At 48.5% G+C, this 20,883-nt stretch overlaps 3 protein-coding genes across 6 annotated transcripts; 1 reads left to right on the top strand and 2 right to left on the bottom strand.

Annotated features, from left to right (window-relative positions):
• Positions 1-394: 394 nt before the first annotated feature.
• Positions 395-1,723, top strand: LOC1279007 (estradiol 17-beta-dehydrogenase 8). Its single transcript, XM_318664.4, has 3 exons — positions 395-604; positions 709-1,323; positions 1,389-1,723. Exons 1-3 carry the CDS (start codon positions 565-567, stop codon positions 1,469-1,471), a joined length of 738 nt encoding a protein of 245 aa, XP_318664.4. The 5' UTR covers positions 395-564; the 3' UTR covers positions 1,472-1,723.
• Positions 1,653-20,700, bottom strand: LOC3292017 (serine/threonine-protein kinase ATM). Of its 4 annotated transcripts, none has more exons than XM_061654799.1 (19): positions 20,572-20,700; positions 20,393-20,503; positions 11,006-11,534; positions 10,712-10,941; positions 10,267-10,626; positions 10,060-10,193; positions 8,449-10,001; positions 7,861-8,385; positions 7,509-7,786; positions 6,500-7,447; positions 6,194-6,436; positions 5,975-6,128; positions 5,607-5,899; positions 5,409-5,530; positions 3,948-5,349; positions 3,341-3,876; positions 2,633-3,275; positions 2,190-2,560; positions 1,653-2,121 (listed from the first exon to the last, which is right to left on the bottom strand). In XM_061654799.1, the coding sequence occupies exons 3-19, from the start codon at positions 11,496-11,498 to the stop codon at positions 1,743-1,745; spliced, it is 8,664 nt and encodes a 2,887-aa protein (XP_061510783.1). In that variant the 5' UTR covers positions 11,499-11,534; positions 20,393-20,503; positions 20,572-20,700; the 3' UTR covers positions 1,653-1,742. The 4 variants fall into 4 exon arrangements, with proteins under 4 accessions (XP_061510783.1, XP_061510782.1, XP_061510781.1 ...); XM_061654798.1 differs by having other exon boundaries at positions 20,393-20,445; positions 20,572-20,697; XM_061654797.1 differs by lacking the exon at positions 20,393-20,503 and having other exon boundaries at positions 20,572-20,698.
• LOC1279006 (protein PAT1 homolog 1) lies at positions 11,793-17,042 on the bottom strand. The gene has a single exon (XM_061654801.1). It carries the CDS (start codon positions 16,695-16,697, stop codon positions 13,602-13,604), a length of 3,096 nt encoding a protein of 1,031 aa, XP_061510785.1. The 5' UTR covers positions 16,698-17,042; the 3' UTR covers positions 11,793-13,601.
• Positions 20,701-20,883: the final 183 nt, after the last annotated feature.

The following is a 20,883-nucleotide window of genomic DNA, read 5'->3' as shown; positions in this document are numbered from 1 at the left end:
TGATATCAAAAATTGTAAAAATTGTATTAAAAATTGAAAATACAATCTAATAAATAGTGAAAAAGTGTTATGTCCTTAAGGTTAATCAAAAGCTATTGATATATTTTTTAAATGAAGAAATAACCAAGAGCTTGTGTAAAGAAAGTAATGTTTGAAATAATAAAATAATAAAACGACTGTCGCTTAGACAAAACAAAAATCAGAATGGACCACCCTGTACCTCTGTTTTTGCTAGGAAATTACATTTCAAATCGAACATAATTTATAAAAAATAGAAATAATTAAAAAATATTATTAAAAAAATCATCACTCCTATAATGTAAAAGCATAAATGATTTAATAACAAAAATCAACAAACTTTCCCTTTCTTATGTTGCTATAATTCCTTCACACCGTCTACCATCATCAGATGTTTATAGCATGACTGTGTGTGTGTATGCGCTTCGTTTGTTTTGATATGCTGCCGCGGAAGCGATAGCATATTCCCCTCCGGTTGTCATCTACGCTCAGTTTTTAATTTGTTTTAATCTTACTTTAACCTTGCCCTTCATCTGCTCCGCAAGTATGGCCACTCCTTTGGCAGGAAAGCTAGCCCTTGTGACCGGTAAGTATGGTGGTTCGTGAAACTTGTCCTTAGTTAGCAGTTTGTTAGTAACATAAGTTAACTCTTCAACACCAAAACACCGGACCAACTATTACGTAAACCAGGTGCCGGTTCTGGAATTGGCCGTGCGACAACCAAACTGTTGGCACGCGATGGAGCGATCGTTGTAGCGGTCGATCGTAACGTACAGGCGGCCCAGGAAACGATCGCATCACTCACGGCGGGCGACAATGCGGCCTACGAGATGGACGTCTCGTCCGGCGACAGTGTTGATGCCGTGCTGAAGGAAGTGATTGGCCGGTACAAGCGCCCACCGACGGTGGTCGTTAATTCGGCCGGTATTACCCGCGATAACTTCCTGCTGAAGATGCCCGAGTCCGACTTTGATGCGGTGATCAACGTGAACTTGAAGGGTACGTGGTTGGTGCTGCAACGTTTCGGCCGGGCCATGATCGAGCACGAGCTGGCCGGGTCGATGGTGAACGTGTCGTCGATCGTTGCCCGCACCGGCAACATCGGACAGTCGAACTATTCCCCGAGCAAGGCCGGGGTGGAAGCGATGACCAAGGTGGTGGCACGCGAGTTCGGCCGGTACAACATCCGGGTGAATGCGATCGTGCCCGGGTTCATCCACACGCCGATGACGGGGACGGTGCCGCAGAAGGTGAAAGATATGATGATCATGCAATGTGCCTTGCGGCGCTTTGGAAATCCGGAAGGTATGATAAGTGTTCTTTGGGCAATTGGAATTAGATTAGACTAAATTTAAAATATTTGTTTGCAGAAATTGCGGAGGTAGCAGCCTTTCTGGCATCGGAAAAGAGCAGCTACGTAAACGGTACCTCGATCGAAGTCACTGGCGGATAGACGAATTGAAATGGTCCATCTTCCGCCCAATATTACGGCTCAAAAGGATGATACAGGTGTTACAGCTCAAAGCTACCTCGTACAAAACCATACTACCTCCCTCAATTGTGCATTTAATATTGAGAATGATTGAAGTGGTTTTTTCTCAAAATTTTCTAACAACATTTTGCAACTCATCGTGTCATATGCATGTGATACATGTATGTAGAAAACGAAAAGAAATTAAATAAAAGATAGCACTATCACCGTAAAGTCCCACACACTCACTTGCTCACAGGTACGGTTGCCATCCCGCAAACACTTGACAGAGATTGCGCTTGTTCATCGCGTTGAAGATTAGCATTTGCACCTGTCCATCGACGGAGATGTACTTGTTGTCCTCCTGGCCAAGCAGCTTCTCTTCCACCTGCATCAACGTACGCTCGGCCGTCACATTGATATTGGCCGCATCCATCGGCAGGCCACCGACCGCTCCATCGGCCTCATCAGCGTCACCCGAAGGCGAAAGAAAGGCTTGCTGTTGCCGACGGTTTGCTTTCTTGTTTGACAGCACGTTCCACGAGTAGAGCGGATCGTACAGCAGCACCTCCAGGATGGCGAGGATCACCGTCTGATTGTTCCGCAACACTTCCAGCGTTTTCTCGCACGATCTGGAAAGCAATGGGGAAAGAGTGTTTGGTTTAATAGCTGCACACTTTACCAATGAACATGTGCTTACTTGCGGAAAACACCCTCAACACCGCTTATCCCCATGCCATCCACAATGTCACGCGTCAAGCGGAACGGGACGGTCTCCGGGGTGGGCAGATTTTTCCCCATCTCGAACGCGATGCCAAAATCGATATGGATCACCTCCCCCGTTAGCTTGTCGATCAGGATGTTCTGCACGTGCCGATCGCCGATGCCCAGCACGTACCCGATCATCGAGCTGGCGGCCACACTTTTGATGTAGTTCTGCTGCCGCTCGAACCACACGCCCGGCTTCAGGTACTGCTCGAGAAAGTAGTGCCGAAAGACGGGCCGAATTTTGTCACAGATTTCTTCATAGTTTTTCAGCTTCTTCGGCAACGTCATGCCGGCAACCGCGTTCTGAGGAAAAGTGGACAATTTTTCAACATAATTAATATTCAAACAAAACCGCACTCAACAGCGTGTGCATACATTGGAAAACTTTTTCCGCGCCGCTGTCGGTTCCAGGTCCTGCGGCCGATACTTGGCATGCCCGGTAAGCAGCCACGCACCGATCGGCATCGTGTTGTTGCACCATTCCAGTATGCCGCTTTGCCGCGACAGCGGTACCACCTTGTACGTGCGCACGGACAGCTTCCGGTGCGCCGTTTCCTTATCGTGGCGCAGCAGTATGTTCATTATACCGAACACCTGCTGCATTACCGCATCCTGGCGCATATCATCCTTCCCCTTGAGCAGCTGCGTCCGTTTCGTACCGTTCAGGCAAAGGCAGGCAAGCTTTTTCGGCGCATTAATTCCACCGACACCGATCACCTTCGCATCCCAACGCCTGATGCCTACGATGTGTGTGCGATAGTTGCCGGTCTTTAGGACGGGCAGCTCCACTGTTGGACAGTGGATGAGATCCAAGCCTTCCAGCTGCCCGAGCGGATCACGTTTCGTCATGGTGTACTCCCGGAAGGAGGGACTGTTGGAGAGCGTTTTGTTCGCCAGTTCGATCAGGGCGAGATTCATTCTCTCGGTTTGGTGCAGCATTTGCTCGAGCGTTGGCTCTTTGCGCAGCTTTTTGTACACCTCCCGCACACCCATTAAACGGTTATCGTTGGTGGGAGTTCTTGAAATGTTTAAAAATGCATTTAAAATGAATATGTTCTTACACTATAATTAACCAACACTTACTCGTGATCCGGCTGATCTTTATACGCATGCAGCTGCGCAAACACAAACGGAAGCGTGTGATGGGGATGGTCCAGGGCGCATCTTATCAAAGCTTTCTGCACCAGCGCACCGACCCCACTGTCCATCCCGACGCGCGGTGTAAGCTGCGGTAAAACGGCAATAAACTTGTACGAAGGAATGGTAAGCAGCGACTCTTCGATCAACTCCTTTGCGCTCGTATTTTCCTGATTGTTCAACCACAGCGACATGATCCTAAATATCACCATGTCGCTCACGATCGTGCTCTGTTTCGCGTACATCAGATAATAGCACAGTGCCAGATTCAAGTAGTCCCAGCGATTCTGTTCCACCTCTTCGGCCGCTTTCTTGTCGCGCTGCAAGTTTTTCTGCATAAAGTGAAGCGAACGGCCAAGATCCTTGCGCCGCTGATCGGTGGCACGTTGCGTTTCCTCCCTCAGGCGGACCAGCTCGACCTCCATGCGGGCGAGATTCGTTTTCCGTGCCTCCCACTCCTGAGAGCGGATGAATTTGGTGAGCTGCAGGAAAGGGAGGAGTAAATTTTTCCTTTAGTTTACCCCATTTAACATTGAAATGCTCCTCAACCTACCCGCACAAACTCACGATCCGCGTACTTCGCGACGGTGTGCTGCACGGTGAAATTACGATCCACTTCGAAGCAACGATGGCTGGCGGGAACATTCCCGGGCGATGTTTTCTGTTCGCCACCGGCCGCTGCCGCCGCCGTCTGTCGCGACAACACAAACTGGACACACTTTTCCGCTTGTTGAAAGTAGTCCGAGCATAGCGACTTGATCTCCTGCGAGTGGCCCTCCGCGAGGAACTCACCGTAAAGGCGACACGCCACTCCCTTCACCATCGGATCAGTGTACTTAGTGCTGTTCATTACTTCCCACGCCAGCTCCTTCGCCAGCACCGGCTGGCCGGCACTCCAGTTGAGCTGTGCATTTTCCAGCATCACCACCGACTGAACGTTGGCCGGCAGCTCCTGCTTCCCGATCAGCACCACATTCCGTACCGCACAGTCCACGAAGCCTCGCAGGCGCGATTCGTGGATCAGCAGCAGCAGCGTGCTGTACACTGCCGGCGGTACCCATTTACGTTTCGCACGAATCCCGGCCGTGCTGAAGATGGACAGCCGCTGGGAAAGGATCGTTTCCAGCAGCGTGAACTCGCTGTGCGGCAGCTCGTCCTGTTCCCTCCACCGGTTCAGCAGGTCCTGCTCGCAGTCGATCTGTCTGGAGAAGTGTACCTCACCGAAGTCTTCGATCTGCTGCAGCATCCGCAACCGGCACAGCCCGTTGTAGATGTGTTTGGTGGATTCGATGCTGGTAAGCTTGAACAGCTCGCTAACGGCACGCTGCGCTGCCACGATCGCACTTTCCACCGCGAGTTCATCGCGCAGCTGCAAACACTTGAGCGCTTTGTAATGCGCTCGCTCGAAGGATCGCGACTGTAGGAGCAGAGCGCTCGAGCCGGCTGCCGGTGCTCTCTTCGGGATATTGGGACCAACACCACCGTCCGTGTCGACTAGTACATTCCAGTCGGACAGCCGCCAGGCACACTCGTAATCAATCTGTTGCGGAGCGACATGTAACGATCTAGCCAAACCGTACAGTGACGAGTCTTTCAGTGTTTGCAAGATGGCATTCTGTGTGCCCGCACTGTCCAGGGCGCTATCTTGCGACCACGATGAGCTTGCATCTTGCATTACCAAGCATCTGGCGTAATTCTGCTCTAAACGGTAATATTCCATCCGTTCCTGGATTGGGTTGAGGAATGATTTTACTGCATCGTTTACACCTACCGCCAAATGGCACGATTTCATTATGTTTAGCAGTTCCGGATGCCGTTTAGCATCATGCTTGCCTTGCTCCTCTTCCTCCCGGTACCAGAGGTCACCGTACAGGATGGCTTTAAAGTGTGCCTGACAGAATTGAGACGCTTGTGCGATTCGTAGATAGTTAACGGCAATTTTGTACTGTGGAAAACTATTACAAACATTATTTTTAAGGAAAATTATTAACAAAAATCTGTAAATTACACTTACCATTGATTATGTATCCGAACACATTCCACAATGGTAAGCATCAGTTGGATAGCTTTCGGGTCATTAAAAATATTGTGAACCTCATTCTGAATGGTAGCGAACTTGTTGAAAAACTCATTAATCTGCAAAAAAGGAAAATATATTCAAATTTATCTTTATCTTCCGTGGCATCTATTACTGTGCAACAAGAGCACTTACAAAGCTGCCGATGCTATCGATGATTGACTCTTCGAATTGCTTTATCGTTATCTGTACCAGCATAGGGACAAGCTTCTCGGCGAATGCCGTTTCCTGTTCGGCCAGCTTTTTAAGCATCGTATTTCCCAAAAATGACAGCAACGCGGCTGACAGCTGCTGCACGAAAGCGCTGTACTCGATCCGTTCGTTGGCGAGCATTGGCCGCAACGACAAACTGCGTCCGGTGGTACGAGTGAAGAGTTTGATCTCTTCCGCAGAAGTTCCCAAAAATGGGTGCAGTGTTGGTAGTTTGGCTGTTAGAGATACGAATATGATCGAAGTTAAGATTTAAAATGGATTTCTATATGCAATTTTGTTTAGAATCTCACCCGCCAAAGCATGGAATGTTTTTCCGTACAGCATTTTGTAGCAAACCTGGGAGGCGTAGTTTGCAACCGGAACGTTTCTGTTCGTTAGCAGCTCGTTCAATTCGTTCAGCAGCACGGCAGCACATCGTTCGATTGCTTCCTTCGAGTTGTTGATCTAAAGGGAGATAGAAATTTAAAGTTAAACTGATATTGCTACTGCAGAGGGCTTTAAAACAGTACCGTATCGTATGCAATCGTTTCTGCGTCGGATTTTAACCGCATTGTTCCCAGATCGATCGGTCCTATTTCACCCAAACATCGGAGAGCTTCCATCGATCGCTTGTCGAACGGGGAGCTGCGCACAACTTCCAGCAAAGTGTAGACTAACCGATGAAGCACGCTTTCCCCATTAGCGCCCGACGATGCGTTTTGCTCGCTCAGCTCATCGCACAACAATTTTAGATCTTTCTTTTTGGTGGTGAGCTACAATAAAAAAATTAATAATTATATAACTTCCAAGTCACTCAAAATACAGCAAAAACTTACCACAATCTTCAGCGCAGCCAAATCTTCGTATCGTAAAATGGGCAACTCAATCAGCGCCGCGATTTCTTCCCTGGGCAGCACATTTTCTTGTCCGGTCGTTTTTTGGCGCGATATAGCAAGCCGCAGCTGATCGAATCGTTCGTCCTTTGGTAGATAATTCAGCTTACCGATCGCACCCGCAAACGCGGCAGAGTGTTGTAAGATCAGAAACCGTAGCAGGGTTAGCGATTTTTGAGAAATCTCCGATGCCGGATCGACATTTTCCACCTCCAGCAATGATGACACTATGAAGTGCAAATGTTCCGAGAGCAGCTCGCACGCATCGCTAGATGCGACCACGTGCTCCAGGAATCGCCCGAAGCTGTTGAGCGTGGCAAGTCGTAGGGCGGGAAAGGAGGACAACAAGTGGCACAGGAAATACACCATATCTCGCACGAGATAGGGTTTGAACGCGCGTTCCTTCTGCTGTCCGATGTACTCTTTCAGATGGTCGAGGAACACCGTGTACTGGAAGAGATGTACCATTTTCTGCTCCGGTTCATCAGCCGCCCAAAGCCAGCGTTTGACATCCGTTAGGGTGCGTTCAATTGGTGAGCTGTTTTTTAGACACAAATTGCTCAGCAGCGTGTACTTGAACGATTGCGATCCCCATACCGACTGTTTCAGGTGCTCGAGCGCCGTCGAGTAAGTGGCTTTGCTAAGCGACAGATCGGCAACGAAGCAGCTTGGCAGGTCCTGCTCCAACAGCTTGCCCAGCTCGACGTGATCGTTCAATCGGTGGGTGAGATGTTTGATAATTTCCGACACGTAATCTTTAAGATCTACCGTGCTTATTATAGGGGCAAGTGCTTTGTGCATCCGACTAGCCATTGCATCATACTTGGGCGCCATCCCTTCACATTTGGCGTACTTGGGCAGAAGGAACGAAACACATTTCGGCAGTATGCTCTGGTAATGAAATGGAAAATTGGTCATTTATCATTTTAAATTCATGCAAACGAAAACATACCTTCACCATTTCTGCCTGCTGTGCGCCAATCGATTTGCAGAACTGCTCGAACCGTTCCGGCTGCATGCAGAGTATGACGAAGGAAATGTTTTTCTTGAACAGTTGGATAAACTCTTCGATCGTGGCGATTCTTCCCGCTAGACGGAACGGGAAATGCAGCAACCGATTCCCTTTGGTTAGCCACAGCTCGAGAACGGTGTCCAGGTTAGCTTGAAGCAGCTGGCTGAAGTCGACATCGCTGGAGGTGCGCATAAGCCGTATGGTGTTTGCCATTTTGTCTAGAAGAAGGACAAAAATATGATTATACAATAATTAAACTTTAATTGTTAGCTATTGCTGAAACAACTCTTACCATCGTTTACGTTTCCCAACTGAACGAGCAGCACAAAATCGCACAACGCGCGCCGGCGCAGCATGAAGCTAATGCGAAAGATGCCCAACAGCAGCTGAAGGCAGCCGCTAATCACGTTCATTCTCTCATCGTTCATGTCCATCCCACCGTCGGTCGCTAGTAGCTCCTCGAACTGAATTTGATCGTACAGATGCAGCTGAAACTCGTAAAAGCTGCACGGAACCGACGAAAGGTCAGGATGTGACCATTCGAGCTGCATGAAGTGCAGAATATTCCTGACCGCTTCCAGCTTGATGCGATAGCTTGGGCTGCTCAGCAACGGCACCAATCCGTTGTAGATGCTCTGGTGCGTTGGCGTACGAATGTGCTGCGGGTAAGCGCGAAGCAGATACTTCACCTGCGCCAGTATCTTCACCTGCAGCTCGGTAGAGTACGTGTGTTTGGCGCACTGTTTTACGAACGAGTACAGCACGATCGTTACGTTGCGGATCATGTCTTCGTACGGGCTCACGAAGGCGGTTAAAGCTGAAACGGATTAAGCACAATTTGAGAAGAGAGTTCAGTTGATCACAGCTACAATTAACTTACCACCGTACAGATCGATAATCTGCTCCGTAATGTCAGGATTGGTGTAGTGGTTTTTGCACACATCTACCAGGTTTCTCAGTACCCATACGGCCACCACCTCATGGGAAGGTTGCGCCAGCAGTATTCGACACAGATCAAACAGATAGAACAAATCCAAACTACTGAACACATTCAGTTCCAACCGATCCAGCAGCTCGTGAACCTCGTTCAGGCTTGGCCCTTCGTACTGCAGATATTCCGCTACGACGTGGAGGAAACATCGCTGCAGTTGCTCTTCCGTGGCCAGTTTATCCGGCTGCAACACGGTCACGCACTGCGAATCCTCCCCCTCCTTCAGACTGATCTGCCCGATTGCCCATCGCATAATGAACGTGTGTTCGGTTTGCTGCAGCAGCTTCCTTACCGACGGATGGTAAGGGCCACGAAAGATGGCCAACAATCGCTCGGCAAGGTTCCTGGTTTTGATGAGATTTAGCGTGGAGGCTGCATCGTTTTTCAACAGCCGTTCAAATCCACCGTTTAGTAGGTCGAACTTGAGCAGAACCTTTTTGTACAGCGGGCTCCTGGTGCACTGGTGCTCATCGTACGCGGCGTGCAGCAGCAAAATGTTGAGCATCTCCAGGTACAGCTCCAAATCGTCGCAGATGCATGCCAATCCATCGGCTAGAAAATCATTCCCATCGGGCAGGATATGCTTGTCGAAGCTTACTACCTCACAAAGGCGCAAAAACAGTGGTTCGTTTATGTTGTACGAGATTCGTGCGCTGCCCTGCGGTGATTCCGCATCAATGCCTTCCTTTTTGTGCTGCTCCAACGCTAACAATTCCTCTAAACTATGGTAACGAAGTCTTTGCTCGAGCGTTTGCAACTGCCCGTCTCGCTCCCGGTAAAAGGTATCGTGCACTCCGGCGTATGTGTGCCGCTCTGTCTCATCCATTGCGCAACGTGTAGTCACCACGCAAAGGATCGAAATGCGTGCCAGCGTCTTTGCGCTCAGCCGCTCCTTTGCGTGCAGTATTGCTTTCGACTGTGTTTCGCGCGTCTGCGGATAGATATAGTTGAGCAGCTTGGTCAGCACACCGTCGACACTGCCGAGACACTCGGCGTTGCCCACCGTCTCCAGGATGGACAGCACCGTGCCGACGTTAAGGTTCGTCTTCTCCACGGCATAGGTGTAAAAGGCTTCCAACACGGTGCCGTTAAGGAAACCGACGTTCGGATACTTTCGATGGCGAATCAATAGCTGCAGCAGGAGATTGGATTTAGCGCACGTTCTTGCGGCGGTGTTGGTGCAGGCACGGAACGCAGCGGCTATCATTTTGGCCCAAAGCTCGCCAATCGATTCACCGCTGGCCGCCGCTGTGTTCAACAATCGATGGGTTGACTTTTGTTCGAACGCGAGCAGCACGGAACAGCACTGGTAGAAAGCATCATGCTCGTGCGGCGATTGTAGGCTCGGTTGCACATTGCACAACAGTTGCAACAGTTGCGCATAGTCGTCGCTAGTAAGTGCTGCCTCATATCTGTCTAGAACCGCAGAAAGGATGTACAACCTGGAGGAAAATGTTTATTAATGATCTTTTCTACATGAAAGAGGAAGCGTGATCGTACCAACGCAAATTAAGCTGATTTGGAGCGGTACCGACCATCTCCATAATGCTTTGCAGTTTGTTAAACTGTTTGTTCCGTTTTGCGGCCGTTTCTTCGCCGCTAGATTCCTTCCAATTATCCTCGTTCCAGTACACCTTTGAAAAAGGGATGAGTAAGAAGTAGCAATTTTCCCTTTAAAAATGCAGAAAAAAACTCAAATAGTCTTACCGTATAACACAACCGGGCGGCAAAGTCAATGAAACCATCAGCAAAGGGGACTTCATTCGAGCCAAGGGACGAACTCTGATCCCGTGCCTTCATTTCACTCGTCAGTATGTAATGATATTCGCGCAACGTTTTCCTTCGCGCTTCATCGTCCTCGACCTGCTGCACACCGTCTCGGGTCAGTGGTTTCGCAAGGGTATGAGATTTTCCTCCCGGGTACAACATTATCAGCGATAGATGCATCAGCCGGAACAGTGGCGCTTTCTGTTCCTTGCGCAAGTTTGCTTCCTTGTAAATTTTCACCGTGTATGGTACGAGTGACTCCAAGAATTCAATGATCTTTGTCTTACAATCCACCGCTATCTGCGCATGGCGCAATCAAAGTGTGATTAGATTTAGCTTTGAAACGGAAAAAAACTCACGCCGGATGGTGTTAAACGCTACTTACCGCTTCTGTTATGTACAAAGCGATATTTATCAGATCGCATAAAACGTTACTTTTCTTCTCGTTTACCGCCTGGCGCAGGTGAACAATCAGCCGACTCAAATAGTCCGCCAGCAGTGTTTGCATCGAGCAGTTGGCTAAAAATTTCACCACAGCCAGCGAGAGACAGTTGGCCGCCAGGTGCTTTGGTACGTGCGCTGAATCCAGCATCACGAAACAGCAGTCAAGAATTTCTGCAAAAAAAATCCCCGTTTAATACTAAATAAAGTAAATCAACCTTTTCACCCCTCTGCTTACCTTTCCAGTGCTCGTAGCTCACCGGCGTTAGGCACCACTTGGAGCACAGCACGAACTTGTTCAGCACGTGCAGAAAGCACACACCAAAACTGTCCCGCATCGCTTGATCGTTGATCGCGCGCACAAAGCACCCGATCAGCTGGCTGTGCGGTAGCTGCGGCGCATCCCGATCCATCGCCAGCTCAACGAGCTTGTGCAGCACCACGACGTAGTCGTGGTTCTTGCTCTGCACCTGGGCCGTATTGGCGTAGCTCTGCTTCTGTATGCCGTGGTAAGCCGCATCCAGCACCGCGCACCACTGCGTCTCGAACGCATCCGATGCCATGTAGTCGAGAAAATCGTCCTCCCGGTTGTTCAGGATGGTGCTCATCTTGTTGAACGCCTTCTGCCGCACGGTAACCTTCTCGGACGACATCTCCACCAGCAGCAGACAGAGGTCGCGGTCCATCACCGACATTCTGCTGCTGCTGCTGCTGGACGAGGAAGAGGCCATCGTGGTTCGTGGGGCGTGGTTTGTTTCAAGTTGTATCTGTAAAGAAAATTAAAAACATAATTTAGAATTTATATAATATAACCCTTATCTCCTTTTAACCTTCTTTCCGTAAATCCTGTTGGAACTTCTTGTTCGTACGAAAAGAAAATGCAGACTAATGTATTCTCTATTTCAATAAAGCCTACTACACTTCGTTTAAACTAGCGATGTTGCTATGATCACAACAAATCCTCCTTTAATATTGTGATATTGCACCATAATTCTACGCTAAAAAACACAAAAACTAACGACCCATTTTGCTCGCGTTCATAAGCATCATAACAAAAGAAACCCAAAAAAATTAGTTCGATTTATTTGTTTGTTCTTTTTCGACAATTCCATCGTGGATATCTCCTTTTTTTTTTGTTCATTTTTCTTAGACACATTTTCTCTATCGCATGTTTCGGAATTTGCGCTTAATTGCTTTTTAATTACAGAGCTTTTACATGGTTAGTTTAACTCATTTGCAGTTTTTTTATGCTGCTCAGTGTTTAAGTTTATGTTCAAGATTATAGCCTAAAATGCTCATTTACACAGCTTTCTTGGCATGTTGGCTCTCTTCACATGTTTTTAACCGTTCTTATATTGGAAAGTAGGTAGAGAAATCAAAGCAATTCATGTGAGTAGTGTAATAGGATTTAAGTTTTCCGAAAAGTGATTGCAGTGCCATAGTACATCTAGCTGGTACATTTGAAAAGGAAAGAAGTAATCGTGTAAAGAAGTTCAGTGAGTGATAAACACCAACGGACACGTGAAAAAAGGAGCTATCGAAAGATTAGTCTAAAAACAAGTTCAGGTAAATGCACTCAACTATAAGATTATGTATCTATAGATTTAGGTAGTACTGAATGAAGAGACGAATGTGTGTTTAATGTTTCGTTTTATAGTGCCGTCAGCGGGTACGGACAGTGTTTACAGTGTGCTGCTACTCTTCCCATTCCTCATTGCACATGAAGCTTAATTGTGTAGAACGCGGATGGATGTGACAAAGTGGCCCAAATGCAGTTTACAGGGTTTTCCAAGGGTTCTCATAGTTGTGAGACACTACTCCTTGACTCTTTCTAATTGGGAAGTGAACTTCACATGACGGAAATTGGACTCTATTGCACCCTTTTTGGAAAGGTTCGTTGGAAATTCCTATTGGATATGTCCAACAAGGGTGCTATAGAGTCCAATTCCCGTTACATTTTACTTAAGAAAGAGTCAATAAAGTGTCCCACAGCTATGAGAACGCCTGGGGAAAACCCTGCCACATTGTACACATCGAGACTGTCATCCTTGGCCAGTTAACTAACTTACACTACACTAAAGAGTTCGATTCGATCGATTCGCAATCCTATTCAAACCGCACGTGCTCTGTTTGCGCGAAACACTATGGGCGAAATTAAATATCAGCACGAGCACGACATGCGGATAACCTAATAACCTAACCGGGGAGGTAAGAGGGGGGGCTTTATAGGTCGTGCCCAAACTTAAATGACTATATAACACGGTTTGCAAAAGCAATATCTAACGATACCATTCGGTTCACAGGGGTTTATATGGAGAGGAGCATGGAATATATTCATTTCGGCGTGTGACAGAGTATACGCAATTCAGTTTACGCTACCCTTTTACACACACACGTGTGTCTTACATACGCAAAGCCTAATAAATAAGTAACATTAAATGATCATCGACAACTCAGTATCAGTTCTTCCCTTGCCACACTTTACAAGTGTGAGGTTGTGTGTGTTTGTGTGTGTTAGGCTAAAAACTAGTCTTCTCTAGATTTTCACATTAAAATGTATATGGTAATATCGCAATATTTCGCTTATTGAAAAGCAGATTGAGAGCAATTAAATTAAATTTAAAAAAAACCGAAGCTTAGTATCGACATTAACGGGATTTGTTGGTTAAATCATCTTACGTGACTATCATTAAATTACCAATTCGGATTAATTATCAATGCGTTGCATTGTGCGCGCGTAACACTACCATCTTTATCCTGCAAAGAGGGGAACGGTAAAAAACGGATTTGTTCGCCCCACTTCTCCTTGCTCCACAAGGTTAAACGCATTATCTTCACTTGGCAACGCCTGGCTCTTGCAGTGACTGTTTCCTACCCGACTTGGGCTTGCCGTTCCCATTGTCGGTAATGAAGTTCAGCAGCTCCGTCCCATCGACCCGCGTGCCGAACCGCGCAAAGTGCACGATCAGCGTACGGACGATGTTGTTGTCCGGGTTGATCGTAATGCTGCTGCTGCGGATCGGTCCCACGCTTTCCTTCACAATGCGGTTCACGTCCCCGAGGAACGATACCCACCAGCCATCCTCGGAAGCTTTCAGCAGCGCGGACGGGTTCTTGCCACAGAACATCTCCATCTGAAAGATGATCGTGATGATGCAGGAGAGCAGGAACTTGCTGCTGACGATGCACTGCATCACCTTGCCGGCAGTGCCGATCGTTTTCGCCACCAGCAGCAGCTCCTTGATCGTGCCGTACCGCAGCTGGCGCTCGAACTCACCGAACAGCGTCAGCAGCAGCCCGTCCGCATCGTCCCGATCCTTCCGCGGCAGGGAGGGCAGCGCGACGAAGATCATGCCCCACAGCATCCACCGGCCCGGATGCTCGTGCAGGACGGCCAACGAGCGGCGCAGCAGTATGCGCCCCTTGCGCACGCCCAGTATGGAGGTGATTTTGTCTTGCGAAAGCTGCGCTACGAGCGACCCGGCCAGCTCGTCGTACGACTCTTCCGGCTCGAGCGGCTCACTCGGCGCGGAATCGCTCGATAGCGACGCAATCGTGGAACCGTCGTTTGAACCAATCTTGACGCCCGCTTCTGGCAAACACGCCACACCGCTGCCGCTGCCGGTGCTGCTGGTTCGCTCGCGCATTTTCTTTTCGCGCAGCGCTTTCATCGCTTCGATCGCAACGGGATTGCCGAGATCTTCCAGCTTGAGCACCAGCTTGTACAGCGTCTCGATGAGCAGCAGCACATGGCGAGCTTTGCGCTGGATAGCGGCGGGCGGCGGTTCAAGTGCCGGCACACCATTTCCATTCAGCTGGTCGCTGCCCATCACGTCGGCGTCGATGAGCTTTCGCGGCGCTATCACACTACCGCACTGCAGCTTGCCGAGCGAATTTTGAAACTGGAGCGGGGTATACGCTCGACCACCACCCGCCGGCGCTGAGCCATCCTTTCCCTCGCTACCGCCGTTCGGGTTCGAGCGGGATTCGGAACTGCGACGTTCCCGGTTCGTGCCGAGCAGTCCGCTCTTGCCGTTCTTCGACAGCAGCGATAGTAACAGCAGCTGCGCATGCTCCTTCGGCTGGGTGAACGGATGGTTGAGCTGATTTTCGCGATAGATCCGATTATCGCCCTCGCCCTTCGCCGCTGCCAGCCGCTGCTTGTACACGGTGAAATAGTAATCGTTAAAGTAGGGCGCGTCCGAGTTGAGCTGCGTCAGCTGTATCCCGATTAGCCACTGCTTGTCGCGATTGCTCATCATGTTTGCGTACTCATCGCGCTCCTCTGGCTGCCCGCCGCCTGCAGTGCTCGATGGCATTCCATTGCCTACTCGGGATCGTTGCTGCTGCTGCTGCTGGAAATGGTGCTGCTGCTTCATAAAACCCGCCCTTGGCAGGGCTACTAGCGGGGCTGCTTTGTTCACGCCATTGCCGCAAACGCTGAGCGTGCTGGCCGCAGCGAGCTGTCGGTTGAACGCGAGCAGCGGATGGTTTTGTTGAATTTCCTGCACCAGCCGCTGGTTGAACTGGTTCGTCGGCAGGGGCGTCGGGCTGCGCTGCATCAAAAAGGGCGGCGGCCCACCCGGCGCTGGTCCCGGATGGCGGGGAGGTAGCGGCGGTGGCGGACCCATCTGTACGGGGCCGGGGCCACCCAGAAACCCTTGCAGCGGGGAACCGTACGAGCAGCGCTGCGGGAATGCTGGATGCATCGCCAGGTTGTTGATTGGCGTCGAGTATGGTCGGGCGGCTAGCATGTTGTACGGCAGCAAACCAAGCGGAAGACGGTTCGCGTTGTTCAGCATGGGAGGCGGAGGTGCCGGCGGTGGTGGCTGCGACGGTCCAGGCGGGAACAGGGCAGCGGGACCGGCGTTTCGGGCGCCCAGCAGCGAGGGCGGCGGGGTGAGCAGCGCCGGTGGTACCCGTAACGGTGGTGCTGCTACTGGCGAGGAGATCATCGGGATCGGCGGCTGCATACTCTTTACCTCCTTGGCGGGTGTGAAATGTTCGCGAGCTTTCACTGGTGGTGGTGGTTGGGCCGGGACCGGTGCCGGTGTGCGGAATGGTTGCAGTGTCTGCTGCTGCTGGTGAAATTGGTTGTGATGGTAATGGAGTTGGTGTTGTTGTTGTTGCTGCTGCTGCTGCTGTGACATTTGCTTTTGCAGCATACTTTGATGCTGATTTTGCTGATGCTGATGCTGGATGATGGTTCGTTCAATGTCCTCCACTGACAGCATCTTCATGGGTGGAAACAAGCCCGGTGGCAGTGAGGGAGGCGGTTTTGGCGGCAGGCTACCTCCCCCGATCGGATGCGCCAGTTCCGGTGGTCGAAAGGCGCTCTGCTGTGGTGGCAGGGCAGAAAATGGCGTACCGCTGGGCCTATACTCGCTGTACGGTGGCTGCACCGGAGCCGGTACCTTCGCCGGGCTGCCCCAGATGCTCGGATCCAGCCGTAGCTTGCTCGCGAACTCATCGCCAATGCTTTGGGCCACCACACTGCTACGGCCGCTCTCGCTGTTGTTGTTGTTGTTGCCGTGATTGTTGTTGCTATAGAAGAGATTAAGCTTCGATAGCTGCAGATCCAGCTCGTAGTCGTCAAACAGCAGATCGACACTGCTGCTGCCCCCGTCGTCCTCATCCTCCCCAAGGAAGGAACCGGTTCGCCCCCCATTCCTGCCACTTTCCAGCCGCACGAGATGCTCGTGGATGTCCTCCCAGTCGCCCTTGTCCGCCGCACCGAACGTTTCGTCATTCAGGGCGTCATACTCTTCCTCGTCCGAGATGTCTTCTTTGCATCGGCGCCGCTGCAGCGGCGAATGCAGTTCGGCGGTGCGCCGCGGCGCTGCCTGGAAGAATCGGCGAGCTTCCTCCTCCTCCTCCTCCTCGTCGTTCTCACCCGGCAGACTGGTATCGAAGCCGAAAAAGGAATCCATCACTGGGCTTTAGCACTGCATCCGTACGAACGGTTAAGGCGTGCAACACAAATCACAGTTTTCCATCCAGCACCACCACCACACCACACAGCAAAACTGGTTCGGGCATTCGGTTTTGGGGTCGAAACTGCACAACAGCCGCGTCACTGCTACGGTTGAACTATTACTTTCGTTTTGCTAGCTTTCCGATCATTACTGAATCCGAAAGCACTAAATCCTTTGGCAAAAAACAATCACATCTACGCTAGTTGCGATGGTGAAACACTTGTGCATCGACAGAAAATCCTTTTCCTGCTGTATCCATCGAACCAACAAATAAATGACAACCGACGACACAAACTGTCAAACGCGACCGCCACTGCCGAAGTGCTGAACGTGGGCGTTATAAACGCGGTGCCCGCAGGCCAAAAACCGGTTTTTGCGAGATCGCCAACGCTCCAAATCTGTGCGATTTTCCCTCGCTGGCGATGCTTTTTGTAAGTTGTTATGACGGTTTTTGAGGGTTCAAGAAGGTCGCCAAAAAGCTCGCACTGATGTACGATTGTGTTGGTGGGCAAAATTAAATGGCCAATAAAATTAACACACTCCTCCACCTCCCCCCTCATTGACCTCACGGGGCCTATATTTCATGTGTGTGCCATTTAATATATTCGCTCCGTCGTCTCACTTGCTCGTACAGTCTGAACTCACTGGTTGAACTTCGATTCCCTGCCAACTATTGAATATGTGCTTTTTAGTTGGCCCGTTTTTCCATACAAAAAAAGTCTGAAATTTTTCTCGGCAAGCCATGAGATTTTTGTGAAATTTTCAAAAACCGAGTTTTCGATACAAACGCATGCTTGTCAGCCAACAATCGAGCATTCCGGCCTCAGCACAATTTTTCGATCGAAAAAATTCGATAGATCCGGCTGTCATTTTGGTGTCATTTGACACTCATTTCGCCGCCAAGGTGTTCATTTTACTGGTCTTTTTGAAAACTGGTATACCATGACACTCACGAGCAAAATGAACTATGCTACAAAAATTCGATCGTTCCGCTTTGTATGGGGCAAAATCCGCGACGCATTGAGCTGCGGAAATTATCGAATATCAAAAAAATGCCATAAATCAAGGTTGATGTTTTTGAAAAACGTTATGTTAAAGCAAGTTGGTAAATGTTTTGGTTCTTTTTCAATATTTTGGCTGATAAAAAATTATTTATAAATTATTTTAAAAATTGTTTACCTGGGGGGCCAACTTCATGTAGGGGTATAAAAGAAATAGTTATACTGTCAGTTTTACGTGAGCGCCTATCGAATTTTTTCGATCGAAAAATTGTGCTGAGGCCGTTCATCTAAAAAGCATGCCAACTAAAAAGCGTTCAACTATTGTCCAATTCTTCAATTCTTACTGTACATGTTCCGCTATCACATCAGCTGATCCGCTGGTGGCTTTTTATGAACAGTCTTATTTGAGGGTGATCTTGACGTTGAGAGAATCGGGAAAAGTCGGATGTGAACTTTTAACGGTGCTTTTATGAACGTACAATCAGAATTCAATAGTTGCAAGCTTTTTAGTTGGCATGCTTTTTAGCTCGATAGTTGGCTGACAGTTCAATTAAAAAGCATGCGCTTGTATGGGAAAACCGGTTTTTGAAAAATTCACAAAATTCTCAAGGCTTGCCGAGAAAAATTTCAGACTTTTTTTGTATGGAAAAACGTGCCATCTAAAAAGCACATATTCAATAGTTGGCAGGGAATCTAAGTTCAACCAGTGACTTCAGACAGTATTTATTTCGTGCCAGCTCTGACGAGGCCATTCGCATGCATTAACGTTTGATGGTTACGTAGCTATAAACAAGCGTAGGTGTAGATGGAACTCAAATAAGTTAAAAAAAAAAACGGTGGACCCCTCATAACGAGTACCCCTTATAATGAGATTTTCGCACAACGAGCAAATCTCTAAATTTCTACAATTACCCATCTTAACGAGTAAAATCTCGTATAACGAACCATTTCATTTTTGTTCCCAATAAGACATCGTGATCATTTCGAGAGTTTTAATACTAAGAATCGTTAAATATAAAACTATTTCCAAAATAGTTATGAGTGTGGAGGAAAAGTGTTAGGAAGGTGACACAGTAACGCACACTGCCTGTCCAAAACTCACGAAGTCATGCAACAATCGAAACAAGCCGGTGGATCGTCCACTCTATATCCCGAAAACTCTTTTCTGATCAGATAGCGGAGCTGAGAGTTTTACTGCGCTTATTTACAGGTGGAGCAGGTGAGGAAATGTCTTCCTGTTTGATTTCTGAATTTGCTTACTTCTTATTCAACAATATTGGAGGATCTTCGGCTTCGGCCGTGGAAGTGGGCAAGATTTGCCGTGGAAATGTATGAAACGTGTGTGTTTTGTAAGTGTGAGGTATATTTTAGAATGGATTCTTGATGTACTTATCATAAAGGCGAACATTTCGATTCTTATACGGACGTCAGACGAAGCGTAAACTTTGGCGTAAACTGAATTTCAGCCATACAACCCTGAAATCTTTTGACAGGAAGTTTACGCTCTCCCATACAAATCAAGCGTAAACTTTTTGAGTTTACGCCTCGTGTGACGTCCGTATTAGAATTTGTCAATGAATTACAGTTGTCACTTGGAGGAGTTCAGTATGATTGTGATGCATATATTCCCTATATAACTGCACTTTTCTTGACCTGGAACCAATTGTTTCACTTTACATACAAATTGTATGAAAAAGAGCCTCCCACATAATGAGCGTTCGAAGTGAAAGGGGAAGGGGGAGGAGGGGGCAAGCTCACTTTGAAACGAGCACTATTGGCAAGTAAAGGCAGGGTAGAGACGCAAGCGAGATGGGATGTTGAGCGTCCACCAACGGCAAGGCGACGCAGGCGGGCCAGACGGCGGGCGAGGGACGCAAATGGTGGTCCCTCAGGCCATGCGGCACGGCAACAACCCGCACCGCAAGGGCCACCGTAAGCTGGAAAGTTATTAATCTTTTATTTATTTTCGTTTCTTTCCAGCTTTCTTTTTCTCTTCTCTCATCTATTTTCAGCTTTCTTCTATCTCTTTCTCCTTTTTCTTGTTTCCTCTATCCAAATCTCGTTTCAGGAGAACTGCCTTACGTGCTTGGAGTGGTGACCAACGATGCCGACCCCCCATTGCCCACCCGAAGCGTGGGCGATAGGACCAAAGGGACCGCGTCGCACCACGGAAAGCAGCGTAATAAGCAGAATCATCAGACCAGATCGCCGCAGAAGATGCGTCGTGACCCAGGGTGCAACCGCAAACACGACTCCGCATGAAGTAATACGCACCACAAGCGTACCGGCCGAGTTGGGTGAGTCGGAGAGGGGGATGGAATATGCTCACTCTTCGTTAACAAAAAAAAAAAAAAAAAAAAAAAAAAAAAAAAAAAAAAAAAGGCAGGGTAGAGAAAATGAGCGATATGCAGCGAAATCCCAACGTCAAAAACCCTCGCCATGTTATACGGGAGGTCAAAATCCAGTTTTTGCTTTGCGGGTTTGCAGTGTGTGTACCGGCATTCGCGAGAAAACGGGCCGATTTTTTTTATCAAAACAATAGCGGCTTCTTTGTCAAGGTCACCGGATTTTACTGTGCCGAGGAGGCAGGCAAGTGGCCTATATGCATGTAATTCACCCGAAAAATGCATTAGCAAACACAATTCTTACCTGACGTGGTATTTTGTGCCATAATATGAAGGAGGAAGGCGCAAATTTTCAGCCTACAATGTACAAAACAACTAAACTAACACAAGAACCTTCCGTGTATCCCGAACAATACTGTTGAAGTGCATACATATTTTACATTTTACTCTAAGCCCCATTCCGAAAGAAGCTAATTTACATACCGTGTCGTTCTAACCGATGCTGGGGGGCAATTAATTTTCAAAGAAACACAATTCCTCGGTTGCTTTCTTTTCGCAGAACTACGATACAAACAAAAACACGAACGGTACACGATATGACAAGTTCCAGAGATCGGCGCGCGCTGTCAACTCCTGAAACACGTCTAATATGATTTGAAATTTGAAAAATGACACACCGTTGAAGGTCTAGAAATTAGGTTACATTCGGTTTTGTTTACCAAAAGTCATTTTAGTTTCGTTTGGAGTTTCGCTCGGATCTTGCAAAAAGAAGGAAAAATTCACCGCGAATCTTTC

Source organism: Anopheles gambiae, chromosome 3, assembly GCF_943734735.2.
Source record: "Anopheles gambiae chromosome 3, idAnoGambNW_F1_1, whole genome shotgun sequence".
Classification (NCBI taxonomy): Eukaryota; Metazoa; Arthropoda; class Insecta; order Diptera; family Culicidae; genus Anopheles; species Anopheles gambiae.
This window is presented reverse-complemented; position numbering and strand designations above follow the sequence as displayed.

What these genes read in the sequence shown, in the direction of transcription:
- LOC3292017 (XM_061654799.1), bottom strand. Translation starts at nt 11,498, where the DNA reads ATGGCCTCTTCCTCGTCCAGCAGCAGCAGCAGCAGAATGTCGGTGATG. An exon ending in CCGCCCGGTTGTGTTATACG is followed by an intron (nt 10,194 to 10,266) that starts GTAAGACTATTT and finishes CCTTTTTCAAAG; the next exon opens with GTGTACTGGAACGAGGATAA. An exon ending in GTTCGGATACATAATCAATG is followed by an intron (nt 5,350 to 5,408) that starts GTAAGTGTAATT and finishes TGTTTGTAATAG; the next exon opens with TTTTCCACAGTACAAAATTG.
- LOC1279006 (XM_061654801.1), bottom strand. Translation starts at nt 16,697, where the DNA reads ATGGATTCCTTTTTCGGCTTCGATACCAGTCTGCCGGGTGAGAACGAC.
- LOC1279007 (XM_318664.4), top strand. Translation starts at nt 565, where the DNA reads ATGGCCACTCCTTTGGCAGGAAAGCTAGCCCTTGTGACCG. An exon ending in AAAGCTAGCCCTTGTGACCG is followed by an intron (nt 605 to 708) that starts GTAAGTATGGTG and finishes TACGTAAACCAG; the next exon opens with GTGCCGGTTCTGGAATTGGC. An exon ending in GCGCTTTGGAAATCCGGAAG is followed by an intron (nt 1,324 to 1,388) that starts GTATGATAAGTG and finishes ATTTGTTTGCAG; the next exon opens with AAATTGCGGAGGTAGCAGCC.